General features: G+C 48.1%; 1 protein-coding gene across 1 annotated transcript; it reads right to left on the bottom strand.

The window, feature by feature from the left end:
• Positions 1-830: 830 nt before the first annotated feature.
• Positions 831-13014, bottom strand: tfr2 (transferrin receptor 2). The gene is made up of 18 exons (XM_076085031.1): positions 12195-13014; positions 11788-11823; positions 11322-11517; positions 11062-11242; positions 10805-10945; positions 10615-10723; positions 10289-10531; positions 10055-10194; positions 9776-9951; positions 9589-9708; positions 9422-9504; positions 9273-9336; positions 9120-9187; positions 7172-7242; positions 6997-7081; positions 6683-6907; positions 6452-6592; positions 831-1577 (listed from the first exon to the last, which is right to left on the bottom strand). Exons 2-18 carry the CDS (start codon positions 11815-11817, stop codon positions 1320-1322), a joined length of 2331 nt encoding a protein of 776 aa, XP_075941146.1. The 5' UTR covers positions 11818-11823; positions 12195-13014; the 3' UTR covers positions 831-1319.

Here is a 13014-nt window from a genome sequence, read left to right as displayed (position 1 = left end):
CTCGTTGTTCTCCTCCATTAGAGCTCTCTCTCCTCTCGTTGTTCTCCTCCATTAAAGCTCTCTCTCCTCTCGATGTTCTCCTCCATTAAAGCTCTCTCTCCTCTCGTTGTTCTCCTCCATTAAAGCTCTCTCTCCTCTCGTTGTTCTCCTCCATTAAAGCTCTCTCTCCTATCGATGTTCTCCTCCATTAGAGCTCTCTCTCCTCTCGTTGTTCTCCTCCATTATAGCTCTCTCTCCTCTCGTTGTTCTCCTCCATTAGAGCTCTCTCTCCTCTCGTTCTCCTCCATTAGAGCTCTCTCTCCTCTCGTTGTTCTCCTCCATTAGAGCTCTCTCTCCTCTCGTTGTTCTCCTCCATTATAGCTCTCACTCCTCTCGTTGTTCTCCTCCATTAGAGCTCTCTCTCCTCTCGTTGTTCTCCTCCATTAGAGCTCTCTCTCCTCTCGTTGTTCTCCTCCATTAAAGCTCTCTCTCCTCTCGTTGTTCTCCTCCATTAAAGCTCTCACTCCTCTCGTTCTCCTCCATTAGATCTCTCTCTCCTCTCGTTGTTCTCCATTAGAGCTCTCTCTCCTCTCGTTGTTCTCCTCCATTAAAGCTCTCTCTCCTCTCGTTGTTCTCCTCCATTAAAGCTCTCACTCCTCTCGTTGCTCTCCTCCATGCAGCTTTAGTGAGTTTCTCAGCTCACAGGTGTGTCTCATGTTCCTGTCAGGTTCTCAAAGAGCGATTCTTACAGCTCCTGATGATGTCACTCATACTGAACTTCCTGTCTGACTGAAGGTCAAAGGTCAAAGAGATCAAAGAGAAATGCTTTAGGAGTAAATTAAATATTTAATAAGTATTTTTACAAATCTGTTGATACAATCAATGACTTTAAATAACGACAGAGTGATGTCATCATCTAGTCTTCATCAGTGTTAGGAAGTACTAGTGTGTATCAATGTGTACTAGTGTGTATCAGTGTGTACTAGTGTGTAGTAGTGTGTGTGTTGTGTACTAGTGTGTACTAGTGTGTGTGTTGTGTACTAGTGTGTAGTAGTGTGTGTGTTGTGTATTAGTGTGTACTAGTGTGTAGTAGTGTGTGTGTTGTGTACTAGTGTGCAGTAGTGTGCAGTATAGTGTACTAGTGTGTAGTAGTGTGTACTAGTGTATACTAGTGTGTAGTAGTGTGCAGTAGAGTGTGTGTTGTGTACTAGTGTGTAGTAGTGTGCAGTAGAGTGTGTGTAGAGTACACGTCCCCCCTCAGGGCGTTGGCGGCCCCCTGTAGTAGTGTGTACTAGTGTGTAGTAGTGTGCAGTAGAGTGTGTGTTGCGTAGTAGTGTGTACTAGTGTGTAGTAGTGTGCAGTAGAGTGTGTGTAGAGTACACGTCCCCCCTCAGGGCGTTGGCGGCCCCCTGTAGCGTCCAGGTAAAGAAGGCGAGTTGTCGTCTGAAGCATTTGTCGTCGAAGCGTTCGGGGTCAGAGGTCAGGAGGCTCAGGTGCTCACTGAGCGCGCTCAGAGTGAGGTCACCACGACCGTGGATCACATGACGGAACGGCGTCTCTACCACGGACACGTACTGAGACAGGAAGTAGTACTCCACCTGTATACACAGGGGACACAGAGCAGTATCAGTACCAGTGTTTGTAGTACTTGTACCCTCATGATGCGTGTGTTGTAGTACTTGTACCCTCATGATGCTTGTGTTGTAGTACTTGTACCCTCATAATGCGTGTGTTGTAGTACTAGTGTTTGTAGTACTTGTACCCTCATGATGCGTGTGTTGTAGTACTAGTGTTTGTAGTACTTGTACCCTCATGATGCTTGTGTTGTAGTACTTGTACCCTCATAATGCGTGTGTTGTAGTACTAGTGTTTGTAGTACTTGTACCCTCATGATGCGTGTGTTGTAGTACTAGTGTTTGTAGTACTTGTACCCTCATGATGCGTGTGTTGTAGTACTAGTGTTTGTAGTACTTGTACCCTCATGATGCATGTGTTGTAGTACTAGTGTTTGTAGTACTTGTACCCTCATGATGCGTGTGTTGTAGTACTTGTACCCTCATGATGCGTGTTGTAGTACTAGTGTTTGTAGTACTTGTACCCTCATGATGCGTGTGTTGTAGTACTAGTGTTTGTAGTACTTGTACCCTCATGATGCGTGTGTTGTAGTACTTGTACCCTCATGATGCGTGTGTTGTAGTACTTGTACCCTCATGATGCGTGTGTTGTAGTACTTGTACCCTCATGATGCATGTGTTGTAGTACTTGTACCCTCATGATGCGTGTGTTGTAGTACTTGTACCCTCATGATGCTGTAGGAAATTTGGGTTTAGAACTGTGCTTTAAGAAATTATAATAGTGTTTAATAATTCATAAATAAGAAATCATAATTAGAAGTGTTTTGGAATACATAATTAGAAGATTCATAATTGTAGAAGTGTTTTAGAATTTGTAGTTGGAAGTGTATTTTAGTAGCACCTTTATATTTGCTTGTGAAGGTTTTTGCCAAAAGTTGCAAATCCTTATCTTTATATAGAATGTTTACCATAGAAGTGTTAAGCCATAAAAGACAGTCATTGAATGTTTTAAACTGTAAAGAATAGTATGTTGGGAGTAAGGGACAGATAGATTTCTAGACAGGCAATTACAGGTCATACCCGTGCGAGGGTCCTGCGAGGAGGAGGAGCCAGCTGGATTTAGCCAATAGGAACTACGGACATTATGGGATGTTTTTTGAACTATGTAAGGCGGGAGAGAAAGAAATTCCGGCCTCTTGCTGCTGTTCCACTGAGTGGGTGGTAACGACTATTGGGGTGAGCAGGTCATATTCGGTGTAACTGTAAATAATGTACTCCACTATGCAATTGTTTTAGCATGAGAGGTATTAAATGTTTTGTTTATAATTGAAACCGGTTCTCTTTGTGTAAGAGGCTGGATTACATGCGGTTTCCACACAGTCTAGAGGTTCCATGAACCTAACAATTTGGCACCCCAGATGAGTGGCCTCTTCGACTGGTTTTGTGCAGGCTTGCGGTCATGAACCACGGACATTTTTGGAGTGGCCACGAACGAGAGGTACGCAGAACCGTTTTAATAAAATCTGTGTAGGTAGATATAGGAATCTTAGCCAGAAATGTCCGTGGTCTGCGACCAGAAGCTGAACACGTGGTGAGTCGCATGAAGCTGAGTAGCGTGTATTTATGCTATGCTATGTGAAGCGTTTGCAAACTTATTTACGGGTACTGACAATAAGGGGGAATATTATGAGTAAAGAGAATGAGAGTATGTATTGAGAATACTGAGAGTACGTATTGAGAATACTGAGTGTAAGTATTGACAATACTGAGATTCAGAGCGTTTGGTAAGCTACGCGGACTGAGAGTACGTAATCGGTAAGCGTTGAAGGGTGGCGGCCCTTCAGGTCCCGATCGGGGTATTCTCGGGTGTGGTGAACCAAAACTGCTCGGTATAGGTAGGACCGGCGGAGTTAGACCGTCGGGGGTCGGGGATTCCTGCACTAAAGGAGCCCGATGTACGCGGACTACCTCGCCGGCCTTGCCTAGAGATTGAGATTTTGAATGGTGTGGTTCAAAACGGGATAAAGAGACGAACAAGAAGGGTCTGGTGAGCCAGGACAGCTTCGGTAGCATTTGAGAGCTTGAATGCGAGATATTAACGGACTTTTGGGGTGGGTAAATGAGAAATAAGTCCGGTAGCAGTTGTGTTTTGTCATGAGCGTTGTTGCCGTGTTGGCGATAGCGTTGTGGGGAGATACAATTGTGAGTACACACGGGGGTGATTGTAAAGAAAATAACCGGTGGATTGTTAGAGGGGACAAAGCACGTTCTAGTGGAAATGTAGTGTGTGATTTTGGTGACACGTGTGGGGGGAAATAGGTTTTTTAAGAGTCGTTTTGTCGTTAGCATGCTGACGATTAGCTACCGGAAATGGTATTATTTTGTCAACATGGGATTTAAGGGTGAACTAAATTAGGGTTCTTTGAAAGGGGCAATTTTTGCTTATGAATAAATGTGATTAACTTGGAGTGTGTTTGGAGCAGAGGAAAATTAATTGATGCAGAGGTGAGTCGCACACACATCTAAGAATTGGATTGTAAAGTTTTGCATTTTATCCCTACATGAGACAACTTTGTACCCAAACTTTGTACTAGCGAAGATGTATTCTAACATTTACTGCTGAGTTAACTTTAGATTCTTTGGATGACGAACCTGTACATTTAATACACACATTAGAAACTAGACAAACACCACTCACCCACGTAGCACATGTATTTGAATGAGATTGAAGGATTTAGAAGGTTACAGCAAGTCACGTTAACTATTAAGGTAAAAATGTTTAGAATGTCACATGCAGGCTGATTCACTTCACGTCACATTTAGAGTTTATTGGTCAAAATATACTGCTGCTGTTTCTGTCCCCACAAAATCTGAAGTTGTCAAGGGGGGAGATTCCACATGAGTTCTGGTACGAGGCCCAGGAATGGTGTGAAAGGACATGTCTGACTGGCAGCAACTCGGACTCACTTCACTGACTAGACACACCGAGGGTCCTGGTAATCTGTACAGTAACAAGGGGATTCAATTATTAAAAAATGATGTATGGATGCACCTACGCAATTGCCACGTGATCTCTTACAGCAGAGATAGCGTGGCAAAGGGGGGGATATGTAGTGTGCAATTTTGTTGTAGAGATAGATCCACATTTAAAACAGTTTTCGTATAGGTGCTACTCACATTTTTTGGTTTTTAGTACTGTGGGACTACCTGAGGTCCTGAAAGAGACAGACTTCAAACCCATCACCACTCCCAGACCTGACAACCCTGTCTACACACCAATATACCCATCAGTGCTGACAGAAGCACACGGGCAGACGGAGCTTCCCTCACCTCCCCTGACGTATGGAAGGAAGGAGTGCAGAATAATCTATCCCTCTGTTAAAACCCTCAATCCAGGCACCCGTTACAGAGTAAAGGGGGAAAACATTGGATATGGACGTGGAGACTCCAGGGAGCTGCCAGGACGAAGCAGGGCGAATGGGGTGCAGAGAAGAAGAAGAGGGAAAAAAGATAAAACAGGAGTGGAAGATGGGGAGTGGTGAGTATAAGACAGACGGTTATTTGTTCGTAAAACCCAGAAACAGACAGAGAGCCGCCACAAGTGATGATGACACCCTTGACGACACTGAGGAGGACAGAAGAGAAGAGGTAAGTGGAGCAGCCGGAGGTTGTCCACTTCCCAGACGGTCCAGCAGGAAAAGGAAGGAACCAGAATGCTATGCAGACTGGTTTTGTCCTGTAAGAGATGAGATGCCACCATTAGCCCTGACCCAACAGTACCCCTTGCTGGTGAAATCCAATGGACAAGCTGAGTATGTGCCATGGGGACATCGAGACATGGACACACTGGAGAAGGCACTGCCACCGCTGGGAGGAGGAGCTAGCTCTTGGATCCGTCTCTTTGAAAAACTCACGGCAGCGGATAAATTGGCACTGGGAGACATACGGGCCATGATTATCCGCACAGAGGGGACAATAAAGTTAAATGCCCTAGAAGCAGGAACAGGAACGGCCCGCAGAGTGGACCAGACCCCATTCTACAACTTCCGAGGAATCTACTGGGAAACGATGAGAAGCATCTGGCCCACGAAACTAAACATGACTTCCCTCAGTGGATTGAAGATAAAACTAGAAGAAGAGATGCATCAGTATCTAAAAAGAGCAGAAGTGGAGTGGCATGTGGCCACAGGGGGGAGACATGACGGCAATGAAGCCACCACTGCAGTATGGCGACACACTGTGCAGAAGGACCTGCCCCTACCAGTACAAACAGCGCTGGAAGGAGTAGTAGGCTTGAGCAACATGGAAGATGCCATGTGGAGGGAACACCTCACTCACCACAACCAGAGACATCAAACTGAGGAGACAAGTGGACAGGAAGATCTGAAGAGAATGAAGCTGCGCCTGCTAAAACTTCAAATAGCGGAGGCGGACAGAGAAATAAGTAGAAAACATCAGGCCAAGAAACAGATGGCCGTAGCCAAGGCTCAGGCCTCTCAACAGCCCCAATATCCAGCTGCACCCCCGACCTCATACCAACCAAATCCAGCAGAACCGGCCCCCACAGTGGTGTACTACCAACCTCCACCACATTACAGAGGCAGAGGATGTGCACGTGCAGTCACCAGAGGGAGAGGTAACTACAGAGGGGGGTACGAAAGACCTGTAGGTAGAGGGAAGTGCTACGTATGCGGGAGAGAAGGTCATTGGGTGAGAGATTGCCCACATAAAAGAAGAGGAAGATGCGTGATGCGTGTGTTGTAGTAATTGTACCCTCATGATGCGTGTTTGTAGTACTTGTACCCTCATGATGCGTGTGTTTGTAGTACTTGTACCCTCATGATGCGTGTGTTGCAGTACTTGTACCCTCATGATGCGTGTGTTTGTAGTACTTGTACCCTCATGATGCGTGTGTTGTAGTAGCGGGCGGCGGTCGGGTCGTGCAGGTCGCTGTACTCGATGGCTCTCTGCAGCGTCTCGGCTGCTCGGCTGTAATCTCCTCTGGCGCTGAAAACCCAGTGAGGAGACAAACCTCTGGACTGAAGACAGACACGTTGTTAGGACCCTATAATATATACTTCATGTGTATACATATATATATATATATATACACATATAGGACCGCCTACCTGCAGCTCAGCAGAGTGCTTGTTGAGCTGAGCGCTGAGCTGCAGCACCGTGTGAGCGTAGGAAGTGATGCGTAGCGGCAGGATGCTGTCGTGGGCCAATCGCAGCACCATCTCCCCCACCAGCTCCCCTAAGCTCCGCCCCGTGACCCCCAGACGACCACCCAGCACCTCCTGCAGGCGGGAGGCGCTGTCCAGCGGCGTGTTGATGAACGGGTACGCTCGCTCCTGGACGGACGGACAGACGGATCACACACAAACCGGTGACGAGTACTCGTTGTACGCGGCGGCGTGGTGAGTTAAAGAACACGGCTTACCTCAGTAAATCTGAGTTCCATCGCTGGAACTCCTGCAAACGCTGTGAAACTGTACGCTCCGCTGTTCAGAAACAAGGGCTTGATACTGAGGAGGAGAGTTCACTTCATGAATCAATGTTCTCTACAGATTGATCTGAAATAGATTTGCAGATATCGATGATGTCGTGTGTCTCACATCCTCCAGCTGCCTCCCTCTCGCTCCGCCTGGCTGTAGATGCTCTGACCTGCATGTTTCGGATGCTCCACCTTTTCACACATCAACACCCGGGAAACATCTGGATCAAGCAGCTTCACCACATCCCGTCACATGTTGTGACCATTTTTACATGTGTCAAACAATCACTATGAATAACAGTGACGTGCGGTGAGGTTCGTGGCTGGTGAGGCACTGACTCGATCTTTCAGAGTCAGATTTACAAATATGTGAACCCAATATAGAGCATCTTAAATCACCATTCAATTGGCAGCTTACACATTGACTACTTGTGTTTTATATCAGCATTCTTTACACACACACACACAGGTAAGGTACATATTTGAATGCACCAGGAGCGTGTGCGCGCGATCTGCGACCTGCCCACCAACCTGTTTCAGAAGCGGAGCGCTCGCGAAAGTCGCGAGATCCCGCGATAATCTGTGTAACAACCACAGATTTATAAAGAGAACAACAGACACTTTACCTGTCCGCCGTTGAATTGCTGTTGATTTGGTCATATTTCCCTGTTTTTTGAGTATTGTTCAAAGATATTTAATCTTAAATGTTTGCAGTCAAAGCTAAATATAAGAAGAAGAAGAGAAGTGTAGAAGAAGAGTAACGGAACTACAAGCATAAACCCGACCCGTGGGCTCTCGCACGCCCCCTTCAGTGAGGCAGAGGTACTGTGTGCCTCCCCTCTGTGCTGTTTCACTGCGGCTTCTGTCAGATCAGCAAGACTAAATATGTTCTACACATACGTGAAATACATGACCTGTGCTATGGTAATAAAGGACATATAATACAAGTGTCAACAAATATCACAGTGGTGACAAACAATGAGAAAGCAAAAGCCGCGCGCTCAACCCAGTTTGTGGGGATTGCGCAATCTGAGGTGAGGCAGATCTCATCGCTGCCTCACCTCACGTGTCTCCTCTGTTTAAACTGTTTAAACAGGACATGCGCAAATTCAGCGATTTTGACTCTAAAAAGGCTTAAAATTATTGAAATCATACAGAAATTACATTTATAGCACAGATCAGTGGATAAATGTTATTTTTAAAAATCATTATTTGTTTTTTACTTTTCATGAGGTCAGGGGAGGCAGAGCCTCACCTGACCGCACGTCCCTGATGGTTCCAACTCAATAGGATGCTGTTTAAGGAAAATAGCTCCACAGGAGGAAACAAGGGCTTGATACTGAGGAGGAGAGTTCACTTCATGAATCAATGTTCTCTACATCTTGATTTTAAATAGATTTGCAGATATCGATGATGTCGTGTGTCTCACATCCTCCAGCTGCCTCCCTCTCGCTTCGCCTGGCTGTAGATGCTCTGACCTGCATGTTTCGGTGCTCCACCTTTTCACACATCAACACCCGGGAAACATCTGGATCAAACAGCTTCACCACATCCCGTCACATGTTGTGAACATTTTACATGTGTCAAACAATCACGATGAATAAGGGAAAATGGTGACATTTTGACCTTTTTTGCCTGTTTTGGGGACTTTACCTTGCAGCTATGGATGTTGGTCAGTTAATCTCTATGAGCGTATCTTTGAATTGGAAAAGTTTTCATTAATCTATCTTCATTAACAATATGAAAAAATAATAAGAAATTGTCCCAATTGTCCCTCTGCCATTTGGGACAATTCTTGCCATTTGGCCTCCATGACCCCCCAAAACAAATGTCAGATTTAGATTTTCAAGCAACGACCATGAGGGAATGTTTCCTTCACAGTCCTGGACTCATGTGGGTTGTTGTTGGTCCCCAGAAAACCCTTCTAAAGGACTTGTTTTCATGAAATTGACATATGGTCAACAACAGTGGACAAGTGGTTCCAACTCAATAGGATGCTGTTTAAGGAAAATAGCTCCACAGGAGGAAACGTGATGTCATTAAAGCAGCACTGAAACACACACACACACCTGTCTGATGGCGGCATCCAGCAGGTCCACCAGCAGAGGACTGGTGTAGGCCGACAGGACGTCATCACCTGCAGACACACACTACTTTACTGCATCTGATCAGCTGATTGGCAGTTTAAACAAGGTCTCCTGTGATTGGCTGGGAGCCGTTACCCATGATAGCCTGGTCCAGACTGAAGTAGGCCACAGCCTTCAGGTGGAGCATGGACAGGTAACCCTGGCACAGAGAGGTCACTGGTTACTATGGCAATCACAACTGGTGACAGGCAGAGGACTGAGTACACACTTCTGATTGGACAAACCTCCAGCCATTCAGTGGCTCCGACGTTCCCAAAATCTCCAGCGTCCCAGCTGACGAACAGCAGACTCCGTCTGGGACTGAAACCTGCAAACACACACAGACACGTTGACCACAGAGCAACACCTCACCTACACAGTGAGCACACACCTGTCTCCAGGTGAGTCTTACCGTTCTTCACCATGGCGGAGAAAGTCCGAGCCAGCTCCAGGAGGATCGCCGTTCCAACTCCAGACGTCACGGCTCCCGGACCCAGCGAGTCCCTCTGAGCTCCCAGGATGATGTAGTGGTCTGACAGAGAGAGAGATCTTCATTAGAGAGTCTTCGGTTCATGGAGATCCAGACTACAGACCTGTACCTGGCTCCCCCCGGCCCTCCAGAGACGAGAAGATGTTGTTCAGCAGGACCGGCGTCATCACGTTGTGGACCGACATCGCGACTCTGCGACCAGAGCTGAACTCCGGACCGACCACGCAGCGCACGTACGGCAGCCGACCACGCCACGACGGAGGACAGGACGCACCTGCCAGCTGGCTGAGACACAAAGGACACGCAGTGAGGTCATGGCAACACCTGAGCAGGTAACCTGAGGGGGCGGGGCTTACCTGAGCAGGTAACCTGGGGGGGCGGGGCTTACCTGAGCAGCTTGGCGGCCACGGTGGCACTGATTGGCAGCACTGGGATGAGGGGCAGGCCGGAGGACTGGATGGGTGGGAACTGAGTGTGATTGAAGGACGGGAAGCCGGGGGTGAAGGGGTCACCTGACCCCAGGTGGACCTGTGATTGGACGACACAGAGGGGGATGCTGATTGGTCGGGAGCAGCCAGACATGGAACACCTGTGTGTGTTTCTCTGAATGTGTGTGCGTTACGTGTTCAGACACGGCGGTGTGCGGGTTCAGTCCGAGTCGTCGGGGGTCCTGCGGCAGGTCGGCGGGGTCGGGGTAGATCAAAGCTCCGCCCGCTCCGCTCCTCTCGGCCAACCAGACCTTCTCAGCGAAACTGACCCCGCCCCCGACACGCATCACCACCACACAGCCAACCACGGACACACCGGCGCTCTCCAGCCACTTAAAGTCCTCCGGGCGGCCGTAGTTGGCGTAGACCACGCCCCCCTACAGAGAGACATGGAGACAGGTCAGGACACCTGGGTTTGTGGTTACCATGGTGACAAAGACATCCCGTCTTCCTGTCTCACCGTGGTACTTCCTGTGGCGCTGTATGGACAGTAGTCAGACGGGTTCAGGGGGATCTGCTCTGAGATCAGTCCTGCAGAGTCCACCAGCCACAGAGAGCTCCTCTGAGACCTGCACACACAAACAAACAAATAAACAAACACACAAACACACTCTCTAACCTCTGAAGAGGCGTCCGCACCATCTACTCACCTGTGGGGGAACTGCAGCGTGGCGTACAGAGACTCGGTCCAGGTGTGATCCATCTGCAGCAGTCTGAAGCGACGGAGGACCTCTGAGGCCAGAGACGTCCCGTCTGAGGAACCTGGAGGATGATTGGCTCTGCTGACTCGACTGATGGCCACAAACACAAACACAAACAGGAAGTAAAAGAGAGGGACGGATCCCAGACCAGCTCCTGGTGATCCCGTCTGCCTGAACTGAGAGCACATTCATCTTATAATCACCACCTGACTGTGTTGTGGATATCTTCATCCTGCAGCAGCCTCCTCATCATCAGCCTCAGCTCGCCCAGGTAAAGCCCCGCCCCTCCCTCGGCAGGTGGCTTAGCCCCGCCTCCCTGCTCCTCATCCCCCCCCACCAGGGAGCAGTGGTACCGGCCACCAAACACTGCGTAGGCCAATAGGAACGCTGAGAGAGAGAGACCACGCCCACTTTAATCACATGATCTAACTAATCAGTGGAGGTGTGTGTGTGTGTGTGTGTGTACCGGTGGTGAAGACGATGACGACGCACACACACAGGAACAAGCCGGCTTTCTGGTAACCATGGCGATACCGCCGCACCAATGCTGTGATGTCACTGCTGGGCTCTGCCTCCTCCTCCTCTTCTGATGTCACAAAGCTCATCTCCACCCTCGGAGCTCCTCCCACCTCATCATCCTCAGCCGCGCCCACTGAGGAAGACTGGGCAGAGAGAGAGAGAGGTGTAACCACGGTTACAGGTAAGAGGGGGAGGAGCTTGTCCCGATGTCAAAGACCTCGAGGACTCTTTCATGCTCACTTTATTACCCACAGTTCATAGCGTGACGTTAGAATGCATCATCATCAGTATAGTTATCATTATATATATTATTATTATATATATTTATTATTATTATATATATTCATTATTATATATATTATTATTATTAACGGGTTATTGGTAGGTTAGGGTACATCGGGCCTGAGGCTCACCTGAGTCAGACGACACCTGATGGCGTCCATGTTGACCTGCAGACAGTAACAAACTGATCAGATCAATAAGTATCAGAGCAGCAGACGTCAGGTGTTCTGAATGAAGGTTTTGGGTTCCAGCGGAGCTCACTGATTGGTTCCTCACAGGGGTCAGAGGTCAGCGTGTTGTTTGATCTGCTTAACTTTATTAACAGCTCAGTAAACAGACACAGTGACGCTGTCTGGTCTGACTTCTACTTCTTCAGTTGAGCTTCTCATGTTAACGTGTCCTGATATTGATCAGCTGGAACAGAGACTTTAAACCTTTAAGTGTTTATAACAGACATGGTCTCTATCTACTAACCTCTTTATTCTTCTTCTCTCTCTATCTACTAACCTCTTTATTCTTCTTCTCTTTATCTACTAACCTCTTTATTCTTCTTCTCTCTTCTCTCTCCGTCCGTCTGTCAGCTTCTCCTCAGTTCGTGTGTGTGTGTGTGAGAACTTTGGACAGTCCAATCAGAAGCTCCTGCTTGTGTCACCTGACCTGCTGTCACAGAGACGGAGCTGATACTAACAGTCACACAAACACACACTGAATACTAATCAGCTCTCAGTCTGTCAAGTCATCCACACGGTTTAGTTTGTCTGTTGGTGTGTGTTGTTGTGTGTACATGTGTGTTCGGGGTCCTTCTCCGGGCTCCTTCCCCGAGTTCTATTTTATTAGCCTCTTCGTTATCGGGCTCCTTCCCTTTGGGCTCTTCGTTATCGGGCTCCTTCCCTTCGGGCTCTTCGTTATCGGGCTCTTCGTTATCGGGCTCCTTCCCTTCGGGCTCTTCGTTATCGGACTCCTTCCCTTTGGGCTCTTCGTTATTGGGCTCCTCCTCTGGGCTCTTCTTGCATCTTACTATAAAAATGTTTTATGTTGTACGGGTGCTGAGGTGGTTCGGGCATCTAATTAGGATGCCTCCTGGACGCCTCCCACTGGAGGTTTTCCAGGCACGTCCAACTGGGAAGAGACCCCGGGGAAGACCCAGAACACGCTGGAGGGATTACATCTCCCAGCTGGCCTGGGAACGCCTCGGGATCCCCCAGAATGAGCTGGAACATGTTGCCAGTGAGAGGGAAGTCTGGGTCAGCCTGCTTGGCCTGCTGCCACCACGACCCGACCCCGGATAAGAGGAGGAAAATGGATGGATGGATGGATGTTGTACAGTTTCCACGATAAAGCAGATTATTCTTCATGTG

Source organism: Anarhichas minor, unplaced genomic scaffold (assembly GCF_050575085.1).
Source record: "Anarhichas minor isolate MPS153535 unplaced genomic scaffold, ASM5057508v1 ptg000137l, whole genome shotgun sequence".
NCBI classification, from domain to species: domain Eukaryota; kingdom Metazoa; phylum Chordata; class Actinopteri; order Perciformes; family Anarhichadidae; genus Anarhichas; species Anarhichas minor.
Note: the sequence above shows the minus strand (reverse complement) of the source record. Positions and strands in the feature narration are given on the sequence as shown.